Below are 21,195 nucleotides of genomic sequence, written 5' to 3'. Positions count from 1 at the left end.
ACATAAAGCACACTTTTTAAAAGATTGCTTAAAATTTAGAGGGGGAAAGCAAAACCATGCATATACTATTACAATTCTAAATAGGTCTGAACTCAGGCCAAGCTCAGCAAAGACTTAGAAGCAAGAAAGAACAAGTACTCCTTTGATAACTGCAAATAGCTCAGTATAGCTGGGGTGGAAAGTTGAGTTTGGAGAGGTAAAAAGGGTTTGGATCATGAATGTTCTTAGATTCTACTTTAAGAACTTTGGATTTAGTACATGAAGTAAGAAGTTGGGAAACAAGGAAACTCAAAAAGGAGTGTGACATGATCATGTCTTTGATTCACAAAAACTCTTTTGCTTGCAGTATAATGAATAAATTAGAAGGGAGCAAAAGTAGAATCAAAAGGACAAGGTAAGAATTACTAAAGTAATCCAGATCAGGATCTGAATTGAGGAAGTAGAGGGGAAGAAAGATCCTATTTTATAAATATTTAGGATATAAGCAGTATTAATTTGGGTTCTTCACAGGCAGATAGAAGATGCAGGTGCAGGTGGTTTTCTTGGAGGCAATTCCAAGTATGCACAAATGTGGAGATGGGGGAAATGACAGAAGAAGGAAGAAAGGCCGACAAAGCGTACACTGATAATGGATTACTTCTGCAGATAACTGGGCTTGGTCTTGCAGGGAAACGCTCAGAAACCATGTGGGACATGATAGTGTTATGACCATGGTTGAGGCCTCAAAAATAAAAATTGCCACCTCAAAAGAGTACAGAGTAAGAGAAGCGATGAAGGCTGATGTCTAGCAGAAATCAGCACTCTAAGGGTTCAGTGAGTAAGGGGAAAACCAAGTAGAAGTGATCAGAGAGAGAGAGGAGGAGAATCAAGAAACAGTGGTGCCCTTAAAGCCAAAGAAGGAAAGAATATAAAAAATGGGAGGTCAGTGGAGCTGTTTGATCTGGGGGTTAAGCCACTGCTTGGGACATATTACATATGAGTGCCTTGGTTTGAGCCCCAACTCTGATCTCTACTCTGGCTTCCTGATAATGTGCACCCTAGGAAGCAACAGGTGATGGTTCAAGTAGGTGGGTGCCTGCCACCCACATGGGAGATCCAGATTGAGTTCCCAAACCCTGGCTTTGGCCTGACTCAGTCCTGGATGTTGCAGGCATCAGGGGAATGAATCAGTAGTCTCACTCTCTCTGTCTCTTTACCTCATTTGAGGCAAGAATGGGAATCCTGAGTTTATAGCAGATTTCTTTTTTTTTTTTGACAGGTAGAGTGGATAGTGAGAGAGAGAGAGAGAGACAAAGGTCTTCCTTTTTGCCGTTGGTTCACCCTCCAATGGCTGCTGTGGCCGGCACATCTCACTGATCCGAAGCCAGGAGCCAGGTGCTTCTCCTGGTCTCCCATGGGGTGCAGGGCCCAAGGACTTGGGCCATCCTCCACTGCCTTCCCGGGCTATATCAGAGAGCTGGCCTGGAAGAGGGGCAACCGGGATAGAATCCGGCGCCCCAACCGGGACTAGAACCCGGTGTGCCGGCGCCGCAAGGTGGAGGATTAGCCTGTTAAGCCACAGCGCCGGCCTATAGCAGATTTCATTTCAAGTAACTTGACTAGAAAGGAGGGAAATAGGGCCATGGTAATAAGTGTGGACTTTTTTATTCAGAGAATAGGAAACAATTAAGGGCTTGATTTGAGTTTACATTTACAGTAGAGGCAATCTACTTATTAAATGGTGAGAAAGAATCAGTAAGAGGAAAACTGATGTCATAAAAGAGGTAGTAGAGTCCCTGGGCTATCAAGAGCTTGCAAGTATATTAGATGGTTTGGAAAATGTAGACCTTAGTAACATGACTTGAATCTCATCGTTATAATAGTCATACTCTATTTTTTTTCTCTCCTTCAATCTGGAATTCTTTGATAAATATAAAAGTCTCAGAATTGACACTATGATACCTGAGGCTAGGGTTAAAAGGTCTTGCAGATCCTATTTTATCTCTCTCTCTCTCTCTCTTTTTTTTTTTTTTGGACATCTGAGACCACCATGCTATTAGGAAGCAGTTTTCTTTATGAGAAACCCCTCAGAGAAGAAATGATGCTTTGTTGCCTGTTAGCACAAACTTTCAGCCATGTGGGAACTTCCAGTTCCATCTGAAGTATCAGATGACTGCAATCATATGAATGAGTTAAGAATACAGAAGGGCCAGCGCAGTGGCTCACTTGGCTAATCCTCTGCCTGCGGTGCTGGCATTCCGGGTTCTAGTCCCGGTTGGGGCGTTGGATTCTGTCCTGGTTGCTCCTCTTCCAGTCCAGCTCTTTGCTGTGGCCCCGGAAGGCAGTGGAGGATGGCCCTGGTGCTTGGGCCCTGCACCTGCATGGGAGACCAGGAGGAAGCACCTGGCTCCTGGCTTCGGATCAGCGCAGCTGGGCGCAGCGCGCAGGCCACAGCGGCCATTGTTGGGGGGGGGGGGGTGAACCAATGGAAAAAGGAAGACCTTTCTCTCTGTCTCTGTATCTCTCTCACTGTCAAATTCTGCCAGTCAAAAAAAAAAAAAAAAAAAAAAACCAACAAAAACAAACAAGCAAACAAAAAAAACACAGAGGAACATAATTAAATCCTCAAAATATTGAGAAATGTTGAGTCATTGTTTTATGTCGCTAAATGTTGGGGTAACTTACCAAGGAGTAAAGCAGTAAAAGTTACCTGAAACAGGAAGAGAAGATAATTTTTGCCTCACTCACACCCCTCCCCTGCTGCTTTTTAGAAAATAGCAGCTGTGCTCATCTAGTGAGATTTAGGGGAGAGTCGGTACGGTGGTGGGCTTGCAGAAAGTGGTTTAAACTGACGAGGCATGCATGGTTGAGTCAGGCAGCCCCACTGGCCAAGATGAGGTAGGTTGCAGAGATCAAAGATATTTTGGAAAGCATTTCTAAAGTGGATAGGAGATAGGTGCACACGGTTCTTTCCAACTCTAGGATTCCATTGTCTGAACAGAAGAAATAAGTATGTAGGGGAGAACTGATGAGCTGGAAAGCCTGCACTCTTCCCTGGGGAAAATCTAGCATAAGAGAAGAAAAGCAAGTCCTGAACAGCAAGCATGCTAATTAGTAGCCAAACTATTGTGAATTGTAAGTCAGAAGGAAAGGGTGATTGTGGATAGCCCAGGCAAAAGTGTAGAGACAGGAGAATGAAGATTGAAAATGGAAGAGAATGAAGTATGGGTAGACAGTAAAGCTGTACACACTGGAGAAAGGAGGCTGAGACTGGCAAGGAGCTGACCTTGAAGGAAGGGTTTAGAGGTGACATTTTATCTCTAGGACAATAGAAAGCTCCTGAAGTATGGTGATAGTTGAGAACTGATTTGATACATGAACTTGAACCACGGTCTATTGAATATTCTGGGGTAACTGAAGACAGAGATCTGACAGCCCAAAAAGTGGTCAGTGTAGTAGCACCGAATTGAGACATGGAATTTGGGAGCTGGAACCCATGGTAAAGAATGGATTAGTAGGACATAGGTCATAAAACAATTCTGCGTGTTTTCTAGGAGCCAACTGTTGGCTCTGACAACAAGCATATAGCTCTTGAAAGGACATATATCTTGATATTTTAATCCTAAGTAAGCCTCGCTTTTCCCAAGCTGTATAAAAATAACAAGGTCTGAGAAATGTATAAGCATAGAGTTCATGGAATTTCAGGAATCTCCAGCTTTCCCAATCCCATTATCTGCTCTATTTTTTTTTTTCTTCACATCACTGGATCACATTCTGACATATTATATAATCTACCTATTTTTAAAGTTTATTATTTATGTTTTGTTCCTTCTCTCCACAGTAAAACACACACTTCTCAAAAGGAAGGAATTCTGCCTATTTTGTTCACTCATATCTTTACTGTATATAAAAGCACCAGGTTCAAAATAGGCACTTAATAAATATTTAGCGAGTTTATGAATGATGGTGCTAAATGCTCTAAGAATTTGAATACAGTAGATCTAGGAAATCTAGATTCATGTGACCAGCCATAGGTTTTGAATTATGGAATCTTTCTTCCATTTTAGAGACTGGATATTTTTCTTGAGCGGAAGGACAAACAAGCCCTTGAGAGTCATCAGCATTTCCCTATATCAAGGCTCTAAAGAAGTCTTGTTGTTAGAGGGAAAGAACTCATGGGAAAGTCAGGGGTTAGTGTTCAACATCCTGGCCCTGTCACAAACTTGCTATATTAAATCTCTGGCAATTCCTTTTCTAAGTCTCAGTTTCCTGTCTAGAAAATAAAGGTGATAATAATGACATCTCCCAAAGCTCACATGCGAAGACCTAAGGCATCTGGTTTCATGAAGTATTGGTTTTATCACCATTTTAAAACGTAATGAAAGTTGACTTTAACTTATATTTTTTATTTCTATTAGATTTTTGCAATTTATGTGGTATTTTATGATGAACTGTATACAGATTAGTAGGGCTGCAGTATGTTTTAGATATTATTGCTGATCAATATAGAAACACTTGTCAAACTTACCGACCATTAGTGCAAATTTTTTTTTCTCTAGGAACAAGATCTAATTATGATAAAATTTAGTAAACCAAGATATTCTTGCTATTTATTGTTATCTTGTTATTATGATCATTATATTTATTTGAAGAGTATCTGTTCTCTGTTTCACATGCATGTTTTTCCTCACTAAAAGATTTGTTTCCTGAAGAGAGATGTCTCAAATTTATGTTATTTTGGGGCCAGTGCTGTGGTGCAGTGGGTTAATCCTCCACCTGCGGCACCAGCATCCCATATGGGCGCTGGTTCTAGTCCCAGCTGCTTCTCTTCCAATCCAGCTCTCCGCTGTGGCCTGGGAAAGCAGTAGAAAATGGCCCAAATCCTTGGGCCCCGGCATCCACATGGAAGACCTGGAGGAAGCTCCTGGCTCCTGGCATTGGAACGGCACAGCTCCAGCCGTTGTGGCCATTTGGGGAGCGAACCAACGGACCGAACAAAGACCTTTCTCTCTGTCTCTCCTTCTCACTGTAACTCTACCTCTCAAATAAATAAATAAAATCTTTAAAAAATTTGTTATTTCATTAACATCCTTTTTACCTCACTTTTTCTTGTTGTTTAATATACAGACCAAACCAAGATCACTTTCAGAGTGTCAAACATCTTCTTGTAGCCAATTTTTTAAAAAGTAAATGGAGTGCTTGGTCATCTCAAAGAATAAAACTTATACAGCAACACCATTGGCTATGATGCTTTTGGTCATAAAAGTTAGAAAGGTGGAAATGAGGTGAGCCAAAGAAATGTCAAGTCTGGTAAAAAGGAACTTTCAACTTCACAAGGCATTATGAGCAATGTAAAATAAACGTGAAAATCTGTATGAGAAAATTTTGCAGAACCTTTAAAAATCAAATTTCCCCTCTAATTTCAAAAGGTATTATTTAAAAGACACACATATTAGAAACAGGGCATCAGGCTGGCGCCGTGGCTCAACAGGCTAATCCTCCGCCTTGCGGCGCCAGCACACCGGGTTCTAGTCCCAGTTGGGGCGCCGGACTCTATCCCGGTTGCCCCTCTTCCAGGCCAGCTCTCTGCTATGGCCCGGGAGTGCAGTGGAGGATGGCCCAAGTGCTCGGGCCCTGCACCCACAAGGGAGACCAGGAGAAGCACCTGGCTCCTGGCTTTGGATCAGCGAGATGTGCCGTCCGCAGCGGCCATTGGAGGGTGAACCAACGGCAAAAAGGACGACCTTCCTCTCTGTCTCTCTCTCTCACTTTCCACTCTGCCTGTCAAAAAAAAAAAAAAAAAAAAAAAGAAAAAAAAGAAAAAGAAACAGGGCATCAATCACATGAGACCACTGGTACCTTACCTGGCATTTATGCAGATCCTCTAGGGAAGAGGCAGGATGACAAAGTGTTTTGATATACATGGGGTTGAGGATTGGGTAGGGAAGAATCTATAGCCCTGAAAACCTCCATTGTACTGGGAAGTCAGGCCCACGAAAGTTAACAGGACCCCTGAGAGAGGGGTTGCTAGAATAGCAATTAAAATGACAGGCACAGAGGCTGGGGCTGTGGCACAGTGGGTTAAAACCCCAGCCTGCAGCACCGGCATCCCACAAAGGTGCTGGTTTGAGTCCTGGCTGCTCCACTTCCAATCTAGCTCCCCGCTAATGTGCTTTGGAAAACAGCAGAAGATGGCCCAAGTGCCTGGGGACCTGTACCCACATGGGAGACCTGGAAGAAGCTCCTGGCTTCTGGCTTCAACCTGGCCCAGCTCTGGTCACTGTGGCCATTTGGAGAGTGAACCAGCAGATGGAAGATTCTTCCTCTCTCTGTCTCTACCTCTCTCTGTAACTCTGCCTTTCAAATAAATAAAATGAACCTTTAAAAAAATGACAGGAACAACAAAAGAATGAGCAAAGAACCAATGGAGAATGAAAAGCCCCAAGCTTGCATTTTCACATTTTCTCATTTGGAGATTTTGCCATGCTTCTGATTACCACTAAATGTGGGAAACTGGAAGAATTGTGCACTGCTTGTTTACATTTCTTCTCTTCAAAGCAAGATTATTAAGCCAATTATTCTCCTTCTGAATTCTTCTGAACCACATTGCAATTATTTGGATGTCCAGCTCATGCTACCCATAATGAACAACGGCTGATCTTAGTCAGAGGTATAACATATTTTGCTACTGAGAAAACATCTGATTTATGAGCTAAACCAATAAAGTAAAACATACTTCACAGTAAACAACTGAAAGGTAAAAGGGACATGAAGCTACCATTCCTGTTAACTTTTAATCTTCCAAAACGATTAAAGCAATGCATTTCAAGCACACAGCCTGCACTTCTAATGGGTCAAAGGGTGCCCCTTCATTGGGCATACTACAGACATGATGTAAGACATCTCAGGAGTTTCTGTTGTTTGTTTAAATCTGAGACAGACAAACTTCTGAGACATGAGCAATGATACGATTTACAAAAGTTCTCATTCCTAACTAACAAAATTCATGTTCCCTCAAATATGTCCATTGTTCCATAGTGTATTTCTCAAAGTCTGCATTCTATCTGACTTCTAGAATATCCAAACCAGTTTCTGCAATTTATTTTGTATTACCAGTTCCTGAGTCTCTTTACAACAATATGCTGCTACCATGCCACCCGTAAAGGTTTAGAAATCTAGGTACTTTTTGTAGTTTGTTTACTTTTTATTCTGGCTGCATATTTTTGGTTGCTTTGCTTTTTACAAGTTTCCCATAAAATTGTAAACACGGAATGTCAAGATAGAATTAAATTATCTGACATCCATAGATATGCAAATTCTCACAAACTCTCACATACATATCAATATGTAAAATATCTGCAACTTACCAATAAGATGTTGATATTTACTTTTTAAAAAATTTTGAGAGAGAGAGAGCTCTCATGCTGGTTCACTACCCAAATACCCTCAAATGGCTGGCAGGCACTGAGACTGGAAGTTGGAATGCAATCCATGTCACTGACATGGTGGCAGGACCCCAGCTAATTGAGCCATCACTACTGCCTTCCCCAGTGCGCATCAGCAGGAAGCTGGAATCAGGAGCCAAAGTCAGGAACAGAATCTGTGTATTCTGATATTGAAAGTGAGGATCCTAAGGATCCTAACTGCTGTCTTAACTGCTAGGTGAAATATTCATCCCCATGTACTTGAGAAAAAGCATGAAGCAAGGACTGTAGAGACTTTAGATCTATCTTCTTTTATAGCCCTAAGTAGTTACATTTGCCAAAGACAATCATTTTCATTTTTTATTATGGTAAGAAACTATTTATTTCAACTTTATTTGTTATTGATGGTAACACTCATTCAGTCAACAATAGCATTGAGTGCATAATATTTTTAAAGCCCTCTGCTACAGAAGAGGCAGAGTGCAGGGTTGCCAACAAACACTAAACTCTCCAGGCTTTTCCTCTAACATGCTAACTTCTTACCAAATTCCAGTTTGAGGTTTCTGACAACCTCTGACTTTAAGCTATTTAAAAGCAGATTTTTTAACTTCCAAATAAAATTGATTTTCTTTGCCTGTGTACAGAGTTATCTCTGTCAATGACTACTCATTTCCAAATTATGGGCTATGTCTGACCTCTCCTACATCTTATTTGCAGTTTCCAAACTTCCACCAACACTTAATGATTCATCTAAATTTATTTTGGACACACCTTTCTTATATTCCAGTCAACTCCTAATCTAGCCTGCTGCCTCAGCCCTCAAGCACTAGACTGTGTTCTTGCTTGCCTGTAGTACTTAAATTTTGAGGCACTCCTTTGTCCAAACCAATCTATATGTAATTTTCCAAACTAAGTTTCATTCAACAGTCTACGATGGCTTATCCTTGCCTTCCTGTTGGGTCCAACTGCCTTGCTTGAGCTTTTAAGATCTGCCATTGTACTTCTTTCTACAGACCAGTATCAGTCCTGTTTACTTCCCAACACTCACTCCCTCTCAGGTCTGTGTCCTTGTTCCTGTTGCTTCCCGGCTTGGGGCAACATTTCTCCTTTTTTTTTTTTTTTTCATTAAAAGGTACATCATCTCTGAAGACTCAGCTCAAGAATCCAGAATCACAAATTGCTGCCTCTTCCTTTGAACTCCAATTGAATTGTTCTTATATTCCACCCTGCTCTGTGCAATTCTTTTTTTTTTTTTTACTGGCAGAGTGGATAGTGAGAGAGAGAGACAGAGAGAAAGGTCTTCCTTTTTGCCGTTGGTTTACCCTCCAATGGCCGCTGCGGACGGCACATCTCGCTGATCCAAAGCCAGGAGCCAGGTGCTTCTCCTGGTCTCCCTTGCGGATGCAGGGCCCAAGCACTTGGGCCATCCTCCACTGCCTTCCCGGGCCATAGCAGAGAGCTGGCCTGGAAGAGGGGCAACCGGGATGGAATCCGGCACCCCAACCGGGACTAGAACCCGGTGTGCCGGCGCCGCAAGGTGGAGGATTAGCCTGTTAAGCCACAGCGCCGGCCATGCGCAATTCTTTATTCCTAATTATTTTTCATAAATCCTATACTAGGTTATAAACTTTTATATTTATATTATGTTTGCATCTCCAATAGAATTTAGCATGGTTGCCAGGCACTTAAATACCTGCTGCTTGATTGACTCATGTTCATGCTATGAATAAATTAAAAATACTCTAACCCACCAAGAAATACTCAGAGAGACAACTAAGCAAGACTTCATGAAAGAAACAAGATATAAGGCATGGTCTATTATATCAAAAAAGTTAGCGTCTTATTACTATTGTTATTTCACAAATGTATATTGGATTTAGAAAGGTCTGCCTAACGTTTGAGTAGTTTCACACAGATATACCATTAGCAATATGTTTTTTTAAAAGATTTATTTATTTATTTGAAATTCAGAATTACACACAGAGAGAAGGAAAGGCAGAGAGAGAGAGAGAGTGAGAGAGAAAGTCTTCCATCCACTGGCTTATTCCCCAATTGGCTGTAATGGCCAGAGTTGCGCCAATCTGAAGCCAGGATCCAGGAGCTTCCTCTGGGTCTTCCCATGTGGGTGCAGGGGCCCAAAGATTTGGGCCATCTTCTACTACTTTTCCAGGTCATAGCAGAGAGCTGGATCAGAAGTGGAGCAGCTGGGACTTGAACCGCGCCTATATGGGATACTGGAACTGCAGGCAGCAGCTTTACCCATTACGCCACAGCACAAGTCCAAGGAATATGTTTTTACAACCGTATTTTACCATCCAACCTATATACTCTTCTGTGTCTTTCCTAATGTTGGTCTGACTGTCTTTTCCTCATGTATACTTTATCTTCTATAAAGATAGGATAACTCCAAGAATATAATTCACCTTGATATTAAGGTCTCATTCAGGCTTGATTTCTCAGTTTTCCATTGCTTGCTTACTGGTACCTTGAAAGAGAATGACTGGAGATTTAGAAGGTGGAAATCTCATTGGAGGATGGGTTCTTATTGTAAGAGACAGAGACTAAAGAGGTCAATTGGGCACACTAAGACTACTAAGAAGATATCATGAATCCCTTTGTACTCAGTAAGTTCCATTCAGATAATTAATGACTTCTGGCTTCAGATTGCTTTCCAGAGAGGCAGCACTAGATGGGAGAGAAAACTTGCAGGTTTTTTTAATTAGAAAATGAAACTCAGAATTTCATAAAATATTTTAACAATATTGACTACTTTTAAAAAGGTATTTAATTTAAGTAGGTGTTACAAGTCTTTAAAGTTTGCTATTTGCTATACTTCTCTTTAAAATTTGTGTAACTATAATTATTAACAATTAACTTTTATATGTGTTTATATAAAAGTTAAGCTTTTAAGAAATACATACTGCATTTCAGTGTATTATCACTTATGCACAAAGAGAAGTAGGACTAATGTCACTGTCTAAGAAACAGACCTCCCTGAATTGCAGGTCTAATTTCTTATTTATTTATTTGAAAGGCAATGTGTCAGAGAGACGGAAACAGAGAAATGTTCCATCTGTTTGTTTACTTCCCAATTGCCCACAACATCTAGGATAAGGCCAGGCTGAAGCCAAGAGCCCAGAACTTAATTCAGGTCCCCCACATGGGTAGTAGGGACCGAGGTATTTGAGCCATTACCTGCTCATTTGCTTCTCAAGATACACGTTAGCAGGAAGCTGGAATCAGAGTTGGAGCTGGGGACTTATGCCCAGGTGCTCCAATGTGAGATGCCCATACCCCAGACAGTGAGAGGCCTAATTTCTAAGAGAGTAATCTGCTATCTTGGAGAGATGATTTTACCCATTCAACCTGAAAAACTGGAGAGGTGGAGAGTATGGGAGAGAAGGAGAGAAGATTCAAACATTCATAATCTGTTATTAGATTTCTTATCTAAGATATTTGCAAGGAGAGTAGAAGAATGAAGCATTCCTACAAATTCTAATTAACACTTAGTATATAATATTTTTTCTAAGAATATATGAAACTCAAATGATGACTTTCAATAATCTTTGGTAGTTATTATCAAATTAACCAAGTGTAAAAGACAAAGTGAAGTACAGAAAAGTCATACTTTTTATCTGAGAAGTAATTATTGTAGAATGATGGGTTATTATTTTCCAAGCAGATGTAATTTTATTCTTTCTTATTGTAGTAACCAGAAAAATGGACTTTTTCAGGTTAAGTTGTTAAACTCAAGGAAAGTATAATTCCTAAAATTCCCCACAGTCTAATATTTTTAAAGTCAAGTTTATGAAAAAAATTAAATATAAATCAAAGGATCTCTAATGTTTATTTTTGTAATATTCAACAAGTTAAATATGCTTTAAAAATCATATCTAAATGAACTCAAGCAATACTCAAATGTTTAAAGAAGTATAAAGAAATCCGATAAGGTTCATTATATGCATTAAACCAAAACCAGTAGATCAGTAAAGCCCCAATGTATGAAAACAATATTAACCCTTTCGACGCACCAGCTCATCTGCCTCCCATTCCTTCCCACTGAATTTCAACCAAGTGCATGTAAGCTACTCTAAAAGGAGAACAATTAAGAAACTCTTGCCAAAATAACATAATTATTGAACAATCACTATTTTGGATAAGGCCTTTCCTTGAGGTCAGTCAAGGCTTCAACAGACATCACTAACCACTTCCTCTACTGTTGCTAAGGAATTTTTCTTTTTTTACTTTAGGTCTGTTTCCATGACTGAATGATTAGACTGCGTTTTTCAGCATAAATGATTCATTCTGTTGAAGTTTCATTCATAAAACAAACTATAGCTAGTAATATTTTCCACTACGTTGTAAAATAACTAAATGAAAGAACCCATTGGCTTACCATTTTCCTTCTTCATTTTCATATTGTTGCACAGTGTATCCAAACATGTCTTCCACTGGGCCGCTGAAAGTCATGGAATTTTTCACATCAACATTGAATGACACGCAGAAGCCTAGAACAACTTTAAGAGGGAAAACAAAAACTAGTTACAAAAGCCATCATGTTTTGAATTATGGAAGGCATTCTTGAGGTTACAACTGAAAGCTGTGTTCTTGCTAAAAAGTAAAAAAATAAAAAAGCAACAAAGCTCAAAGAATGAGAACCGCAAGGAAAGCCCTCAGTATTACTCTGTTACTGACTAAAAATCAATAAGGTGGTTGTAAAGAACACAACTATTAACACTCAGCGAAGATTTTGTGGTTGTTTACTATTGGTACCATCTCCAGAGCTAACGAGTTCAGGGTTTGTAGGAAAGAGTTTGCAGCAACTCATCTTCATACATTTCATGCAGTCACCATTTTCCAGTTGTGAGTCTTCCAGCAAATTACCATCACCAGTGTAATAGAAACAGCTTTATTTTCCTATCAACTACAGAGGAAATAAGTATTACCACTCAAAATCACGATGAAGCTTTACTTTGGCAACTTCCAAAGGAAACATAAGCTGGTTGTCTCCACCCAGAGAAGGCTTCCTACGCAGGCTGATATTTGCTCTGATTCCTTTCCTTAATCAAGCAGTGTGTGGAAGCTTATACCAAAAACTCCTTATAATGTCGTTTGTGATAAACTCACTGCTGCTGAGATTAGATGGTGTATCTAAAAGTTCTCTCTCTCTCTCTCTCTCTATATATATATATATATACAGAATATATATTGAATATATATTCAATAAGAGTTAATTATCTTTAATTTCCTTGTAGTCCAGGTAGTGGAAACCCTTAATAAGAAAGACCATCTCCAGAAGGGGTTCTGGAATCATATTTTGTTAATAATACTGAGTGCTTATTTGACACACAGGTAGCAAATTAAAGAACATTAATTCTCAAGGAAACATCTATTTATACATTCCCCTTGATCCCTCCAACTTAGAAGTAATCTTTTAACTATTACAATCAATATCCTCTTTCAGTTTTGTTTTTGAAAGGCAAAGAGAAAGGGAGACTCTTCAATCTACTGCTTCATTCCCCAAATGTCCACAAGAGTCAGGTTGGGCTAGGCCACAAGTAGGCCAGGCGGAAGGAGCCTGAGACTCACTGTGAGTCTACCACATGAGTGACAGAGATCCAAGTACCTGAGCCATCAACTGCTGTCTCCCAACGTGCACATTATTAGGAAACTGGAATCAGAGGCACAGCTTGAACCTCACGCTCTAAAGGATACGGGTGTCTAAAGCCATGTCCTAATCGTTGTGCCAAACTCCTACTCTGGAGACAGATTTTTTAATCACTTTCTGTAGCATGGTTATCTATGTGAAATATTTTTCCTCCCACTTGGAAAATTCTTAAGAGTAAGGACTCTCTTACTCTCTTATGTCTTGTCAAAATCTAGCATAGCTCTTGGTACACACGTGGACAATAACATATCCATTGAAAGATAATATGCTGCAGCAAGAAGTGCGCCAGCTGTAGTTGGAGATGAACTGGTAACTATTTCATCTTAGTGAAAGAAGACTTTATGGAGATAGAACATCTCAAGTTAGATATTTAAGGGGAAAGAAAAATGAGATTTGGCAGGGAGAAGAAAATGCTTGCCCAGGATTTGGGAGGGTCTCTGCAAGTAATCAGACACAGGACAGGACAAATATGGTTGCAAGATCATGAAAAGATTTGCTTGGCTGGCGTGAAGGAAGCAGAGAAAGAATGGATGGGTAACACAGATCCTTTTATGTACATTTCCTGTTCATTCTTCAAGGGTGATGGAAAACAGCTGGTTACCATCTTTTGCATAATAATCTTTCATATATTTGAAGACAGTTTTAAACACTGCTCATTCTCTACTCCAAACTGAACAGTACATGTTCCTTCCCTCTCCACAGAGGTTTTCTTGATTTTTTTGGACAATTTCAGTAGGCTATTTTTGATGTAAGAAATGAGCAAAATACTACTTGTACTGCAGGGTTTCTCAACATTGGCATGATGAATGTTTTGAGTGAGGGTATTCTTTGTTGTGAGGAGCTATCTTGTGCCTTGTAGGGTGCTGGCACCCATGTGGTGCCAGCAGCTGTCCATGAGTTGTAACCATCACCAGTGTCTCCAGACACTGACAGATGCTTGTGAAGCCAAAACTCCCTCACCGGAAAAATGCTGTTCAGCAGATAGAGATCAGAATGACACCACCAATGATTTCACTGATGAAAGTGACTGAAAATTAACTATGTTCCATTAACCAGTAATATCTTTATCATCTGGGAGTCTGTGAAGACTGAATCCTCTCAGGCCCTACACAGATGTCCGGAAACAGTGTCTACATCCCTGCAAGATCCTCAGGGACATCATATTCCCATTGGGGTCTGAGAAGCCCACATCTATAGCATGGAGCTTCTTTCTCATAATGTCCATGCAAGTCACGCAACTCACTAATTCAAAGCATTAGACAAGAGGAGAAAGGTATGCTCTTTAATCAGGGTCAATTTCACTCCTCTTGGGTTTTTTTTCAGTCCATGCTCTTCCCAAAGCCATTTGTGGTACCTTCTCAATATGATACCAAGGGCTTTTGGTTTCCTTTTTGGGCCTGTTTATTTATTCTACATGTTGTGTGGAATGTCCGGGGGTGCGTGCTACACTTTTTTTTTTTTTTTTCATTTCCTGTCCTTAGAATTCTACAGGCAATTTGCCCGCAGGAATTGTAAATCAGCCCTTTTCATGTTTTCTGAGGCAGCAAGGAGCCTGAAGCACAGGAGAGGACATTAAAAAAATAGTTCACATCTTGTTCTTTTGATTTAAAAGAGTCAGTCAACAGTAAAAGCATCTTCTCATAACTTTTAATTCAATGTTCATTTTCTTATACTAAATTGGTTTGGAACTTATGCACAAAAATAAAGCAGAATTGTATTTATTCACAACAAAACTAAAAAATAAAGCAAACAGATTGCGATGCTTAAGGGGGCAAAAAAGAGAAAATATTGAAAATGATGAGAAATAAACATGTACAATAGGTAGATGTCAAAAGTAAATTGTGATTTCACAGGTACCAGCAAAAGAGGGATTTTCTTTTACGACCAACCATACTCTACTGTGCACTTTCCCTATGTCACTCCTTTCTTACTTCATCTCCTTTAAATGCCTACGATGCTACAATTAAATTCCATGATCAGAACCGTTCTGCAGACAAGGGGAAGGAAGACCAGGAAGGCAGAGAAATTTGCTCACCTTTCAACAGGATTCCAAATTCCAAAGTATTAATCACTCTTCATACTGATTCAGTTTTTATGTCTTAGGCCTAAAACTGGAAAGGACTAATAACCAGTGACATGGGGATGGTTTTAGGAGAGGGGCCACTGATTAGTCCACATGATTCCATCCACTGAGAGGCCAAACTCATGAAGCTTTTCTACACCGGCTATGGGCTGGGGCGGATTTTGAAATAAAGAGAGAAGCAGCCACACAGCTGCAGATCCACTGTCCTGAGGGACTTAGCTAAACACATACGATTAGGTAGACAAGAAATGATGTGGCTTTACACAAGAGTACCTCAAAGAGTTCATGGAAAAGTGGAATTAAAATAAGCTTATCTCGGTAGAAAAACTTTTTGAAATTCATGCATAGATTTTTCTTTTTTATAGTTATCAATTTATGTTTTATTGAAAACTTTAAAAATTATTTGTTGACAGTGAATTAAGGGTTTTCTGGGCAAGTTCCTTGGTGGTAAAAAAGATAGTGGTTGCTGGAGATATAAGAACCAGGGTCTGAATCCTGTTCAAGTTCCTTTCCCTCATTCATATATTCATCTACTATGGATCAGACATATGCTAGGGATCAGAAATACAGTCATTAAAAGACAAAGATTCTGCTCTCACAGAGCTTATAGCCCAGCTGGAAAAATATATGTCAAGTGATTTAGCCTCTAAACTTCAGTTTATCATATTTCAAATGTGTTCACATGTGCCCCCTAGGTAGCAGTTGCTGTGAGATATATAAAGTACACATACAGCAATAAATAGGTTAACTCCTTCCCCAGATGGAATTCAGAGTTGATTTACCATGTAACAGGTGAGATTTCTTTCAGAGGAGGATGGTGCCCTCATTCTACTGATTATCTGTATCTTGAAAGAGATGCCAATGTGTCATATCAGTGGGGACTGGGCAATGAGTTCTTTAACTCATTTCTATGGCAACTTCCTGTTCCCAAACCCACTGCAATGACAAAAGTAAAGAAAATCTATGATGAGGATGTTAGGCTTTCTAAGTAGAGGATTTCACCATGCAGGAGGAGTGCAGATGACTCTTGTCCTTGTAGCTAAATCCCTGGGATTCTCGTCTCAATTCCTCAAGACATGGTACATCTTTATGATGCCACCCAGGATCTGAGCCAATAGCAAGTGTGGTCTTTCACTCCAATGACCATCTATTCCCCCTAATTTCCATCAAGTATTGCATTTCCATCAAGTATTGCAAGTCTGTTCCAATTACAGGGTGACACTGTAGTGACTTTCTAATCCACTCAGGCCACACTCACAAAGCCGCAACCCTGAGCTATCTAAGAATCAGACAGCACACCCAGGCAGTGTGATCTCTGTGGTACAGAAATGCAGAACTTCCGACATTGCCCAAAGTTGGGCTGTGGTTCCCCCTGGGTACTTCTTTTTTTTTTTTTTTTAATTTTTTATTTTTGACAGGCAGAGTGGACAGTGAGAGAGAGAGACAGAGAGAAAGATCTTCCTTTGCCGTTGGTTCACCCTCTAATGGCCGCCGCGGTAGCGCGCTGCGGCCGGCGCACCGCGCTGTTCTGATGGCAGGAGCCAGGTGCTTCTCCTGGTCTCCCATGGGGTGCAGGGCCCAAGGACTTGGGCCATCCTCCACTGCACTCCCTGGCCACAGCAGAGAGCTGGCCTGGAAGAGGGGCAACCGGGACAGGATCGGTGCCCCGACCGGGACTAGAACCCGGTGTGCCGGCGCCGCAAGGCGGAGGATTAGCCTGTTGAGCCATGGCGCCGGCCCCCTGGGTACTTCTTACATTCTGTTGCGCCAAAGCCTGCTGGAGAAGAGTTCATTGACCTCTGCTTGAATGGATATGAGTTGCTAAGTCAGCTATGCTTGATGTAACTAATAATGTGATACAATAGGTATTTTTAATCATTCCAAATGCACTTCTTTTCTCCTGAAATTCAGATAAAATACATTCAATTTTGAGGCAAACTAGGGGATTGAAAGGAAAACAATTTAATGATGAGACCAAATAAAAATTGACAGCCAACTTTCATACCTTATAATATACAAGATGTTTTTTATAATATCAGTGCTATGGATATGAAATAATAGTTAGATTAATTACCTGTAATAGCCTAAGTGAATTAGATATCAATTTTGATGTAAATGTGGTTACCATAAAAGATAAAATTTTAGTATCACTGATCTTGCCCCAAACTCAGTGGTACTCCTTCATTCTAGCTGGTTTGAAATCTGAGATGACTATTTTTCCAGCAGTACATTTTTGAAAAGGAGGAGCCAAAGCCCTCCAGTGGGTAATAATATGGGAAATAAGGTCAGAATTAAAGTAAGACAAATAATTATACATCTTTGGATGCATAGAATCAACACAAGTATTTTATTATGACATTAAAATCTGAAATACAGCAAATCTGTATTTGCAGTCAAAAATAATATATGCAACTCAGTGCCCCCTTCAAACAACTGGAACTTTTCTATACACTTATGAAAGAAAAAAAACTGGCTTAATAAATCTTACTATTCAAAGTTCTTTCATCAGAAATGATGTAATATGTCAGTAAGCTATCTACCTTCATCAGCAAGTCCAGAAAAGCCAATCCAAATAAACACCTCAGTATTCAGGCATTTGCCAAGTTCATCCTGGGCAGTTGCTTTTGAACTCCAGCTTGCTGCAGTGAATGAGTTGTTTTGACTTTCAGAGCTGAAGTCTAGTGGGCCTGCAGTTATTATAAATGGTATTGGAACTGCAGAGTAGTTATGTATGCATCTGCATATAGCTGGTGGAAAGGAGGCAGGGAAGCATAACTCTTGACCCATATAAAGTGTTTAGTACAAGTTTGCTCAATTGAACAGCATCAAATAAATGAAGAATTTTAGTATAAAGGTCTTTCTGGCTGAAAGAACTTGTCTCCTCTTATAAGTGCTACCCAGGCCGGCGCCGTGGCTCAACAGGCTAATCCTCCGCCTTGCGGCACCGGCACACCAAGTTCTAGTCCCGGTCGGGGCACCGGATTCTGTCCCGGTTGCCCCTCTTCCAGGCCAGCTCCCTGCTGTGGCCAGGGAGTGCAGTGGAGGATGGCCCACGTGCTTGGGTCCTGCACCCCATGGGAGACCAAGAGAAGCACCTGGCTCCTGCCATCAGATCAGCGCGGTGCACCGGCCGCGGCGGCCATTGGAGGGTGAACCAATAGCAAAGGAAGACCTTTCTCTCTGTCTCTCTCTCACTGTCCACTCTGCCTGTCAATAATAATAATAATAATAATAATAATAATAAGTGCTACCCAGAATACTAAACACCAAAAGAGTGTTTCCCAGACATCCTTTGTTAAAAATCCCCCTTGAAAGTTTTTCTAAGTTTGTCCTTCCCATAGTGTTTATTTCCCTTTGCAGTATCTACAGACATCTGCTCTTTCCCATATCCTCCCACCACACATTAATTGCTGGGGCTGCCAGCTTCTCTCAGACTGGCCCTGTTCCTGATCTCTGAGATTCTTAGACAGTCTCAGAACTCAGTCCCCTCCCATCCTGTCAGCATCATCTTCAGGCCTTGTGTTTTACAAGATGAAAAAGCTATAGAACCTTAGGGGGTCCCGGAATCCCACTGTGGGAAACACAACCCGTGTGCTTGTGTAAGCAACAAGAGCATGGGATTTTTTGTTCTCCAACTGCCTTGGCATCCAGAAAGCTGAACTCATTCGTTTCTGTGACTGCACAGCATGGGACGCTGCATATGGAAAAGTGGATTACACTTCAAAACAAAGCAGGGTGATGGCTGAATCCAGTCTTTACCCCTAAATCTGAGATAGGAGGTTTTTAGACATACAAGAACCTGAATAACAGTTGTAGCTTTGTTAGTGGAATCTTTTCAATAAATTTTATTAATTTACATAAAATTTCTCAGTGACATATACAAGGTTATAGACATTAAAAGTCTATGGGTAGGTTTGTTACTATTAGTAGCAGGTGCTTCTGAGGGTCACCAAGAAAGAGGTAGCATGCACTGTAAAATAAATGCTTTGCAGTTGACCTCATAGACTCAATGGCCAATCTCAAGTTCCAGGTCCTGATAGATTCCCTGTGGATTCTCCTATAAACATGTAATATGCTACTTTTTTTGAATGACTGGGATGTGGACTTTTGAGTGCTATACCTATGTTCAAATGTGTGGGTGAACAAGAGACACAGTTGCTATTTCAAATACTTTAATTGCTTCACTGGGTACAATGACTTATTTCTTCATATTTCTTTTTCTTTTTCTTTTTTTTTTTTGACAGGTAGAGTTATAGACAGTGAGAGAGAGAGAGAGACAGAGAGAAAGGTCTTCCTTTTCAGTTGGTTCACCCCCTAAATGGCCGCTACGGTAGGCGTGCTGCGCTGATCCGAAGGCAGGAGCCAGGTGCTTCCTCCTGGTCTCCCATGCGGATGCAGGGCCCAAGCACTTGGGCCATCTTCCACTGCCTTTCTGGGCCACAGCAGAGAGCTGGACTGGAAGAGGAGCACCTGGGACAGAACCGGCACCCTAACCGGGACTAGAACCTGGTGTGCCAGCGCCGCAGGCAGAGGATTAGCCTAGTGAGCCGCGGTGTCGGCCCACATTTGTTTTTCTACATATTAAATAACATTAATGGAAATTAGGAAATTGAAAATTACTTCTTTAATTTATATAATATCTCTTTACTTTCCTGATCTATAAAACTACCTGTTGCATGTATTAACAAAAGTTACAGGACTGGCAATATGTTACTAGATCATATATCTCTGGAGAGAATTCACATGTAAATTAATAATTCATTGAGAAGAGTCTTTATCAAAGTTACAGCTTATTCTTCAGATTCTTTCTTCTAAGGAATCATTGGACAGAGAGCACATGGTATCTGGGTAAGACTTCACCTTGAGGTTAAACCAATGACAACTCAAAAATAAATAAAAAAAGACTATCCAGTCACCTTATGTCCAAACTGTACAAGAGGAACCATTTTCTCCTTCTCCTAATTGTACAATTTGGAGTTCAGAACAAATGTTAAGCGAAAACATGCTTAAGTGTAATAAGAAATAAATGGAAAAGAATAGCCATATTATTTCAAATACATATCATTACCTCAAAGCATTTACTTAAATTGTTTAAAAATTTTTAAAGCATGAGATCATTCACACTGCAGTATAAAACAAAATACAACAGGTAGTTAATTCTCAGTGATATTTTATGTTTAAAAAATCAGTTGTTAGGTTGTGATTAATTATATCGGAAAATAATTAGTGGCATGTTGAAACAGATATCACATGCCACAAAGCAGGAATATGCCTGGTCCTTTAAAAATATTTACATTTTTATGCAAGGTTTTAAGGACATGATTAACCCACAAAATTCCTGTGGACTCCAAAGATACGCTAAATTTATCTTGCCTTGACATCTCATATTTTTATTTGCCTTATTATTCAGAAGCAGGAGATAAAGTATACAGATTTATAACATTCCTTTTTTAATGAAATACAGTTATCAAAATACTTTCTGGTTTAACACACCAGTGGTCACTCGTTGACATTAATAAATTAAAGCCTTCATGAAGCTAACGCAAATAAATACTATAAAAACTCTAGAAGTGTACCTCAACTGAAACCAAAATCTATGAGAAAATAATTGCTCATCCTGGAGTCACTCAGTTACTCTAATTAGCAAATTCATATTCCCGACAGGAAGAGTTGCCACTATTTATTCTCCTATTTCATTGAATAGACTATTTTTCTGGATGGCTCAACACAGCCCTTAATAATACATTGCTACTTCAACTAAAATGATTCTGCATACTTTCTCTCTCTTCCTAGCTACTTATTAAAGCAATTTTCCATTATATAATTCACGACTGAACATTCTCTTCAATCATAAGCTTTCTGGTACCTCTGCTGAACTTCAAACTTGTACAGATTATTAAGAGGAAATAATGTAAGCCAAAGGAATATAACTTGTTGTTCACCTGAAGACATTTGGAAAATAAATCAGAGAGTATTTTAAAGGACATTGGGGTTTGTTTATAAGGGATGAAGAAAAGACTCAGTAGCCTGGAATGCTGAAA

The 21,195-nt window shown here is 40.1% G+C and overlaps 1 protein-coding gene across 1 annotated transcript in view; it reads right to left on the bottom strand.

Annotated features, from left to right (window-relative positions):
• ITGA1 (integrin subunit alpha 1) overlaps positions 1 to 21,195 on the bottom strand; it is a 176,060-nt gene that overhangs the window by 107,257 nt on the left and 47,608 nt on the right. Inside the window, exon 2 of the mRNA XM_062211855.1 lies at positions 11,800 to 11,920. Within this exon, the coding sequence (XP_062067839.1) occupies positions 11,800 to 11,920 (121 nt within the window). The remainder of the gene's footprint in view (positions 1 to 11,799; positions 11,921 to 21,195) is intronic.

The sequence above is a fragment of the Lepus europaeus genome, chromosome 15 (assembly GCF_033115175.1).
Source record: "Lepus europaeus isolate LE1 chromosome 15, mLepTim1.pri, whole genome shotgun sequence".
NCBI classification, from domain to species: Eukaryota; Metazoa; Chordata; class Mammalia; order Lagomorpha; family Leporidae; genus Lepus; species Lepus europaeus.
The sequence above is the reverse complement of the archived record's forward strand: the minus strand, read 5'-3'. Positions and strand labels throughout refer to the sequence as shown.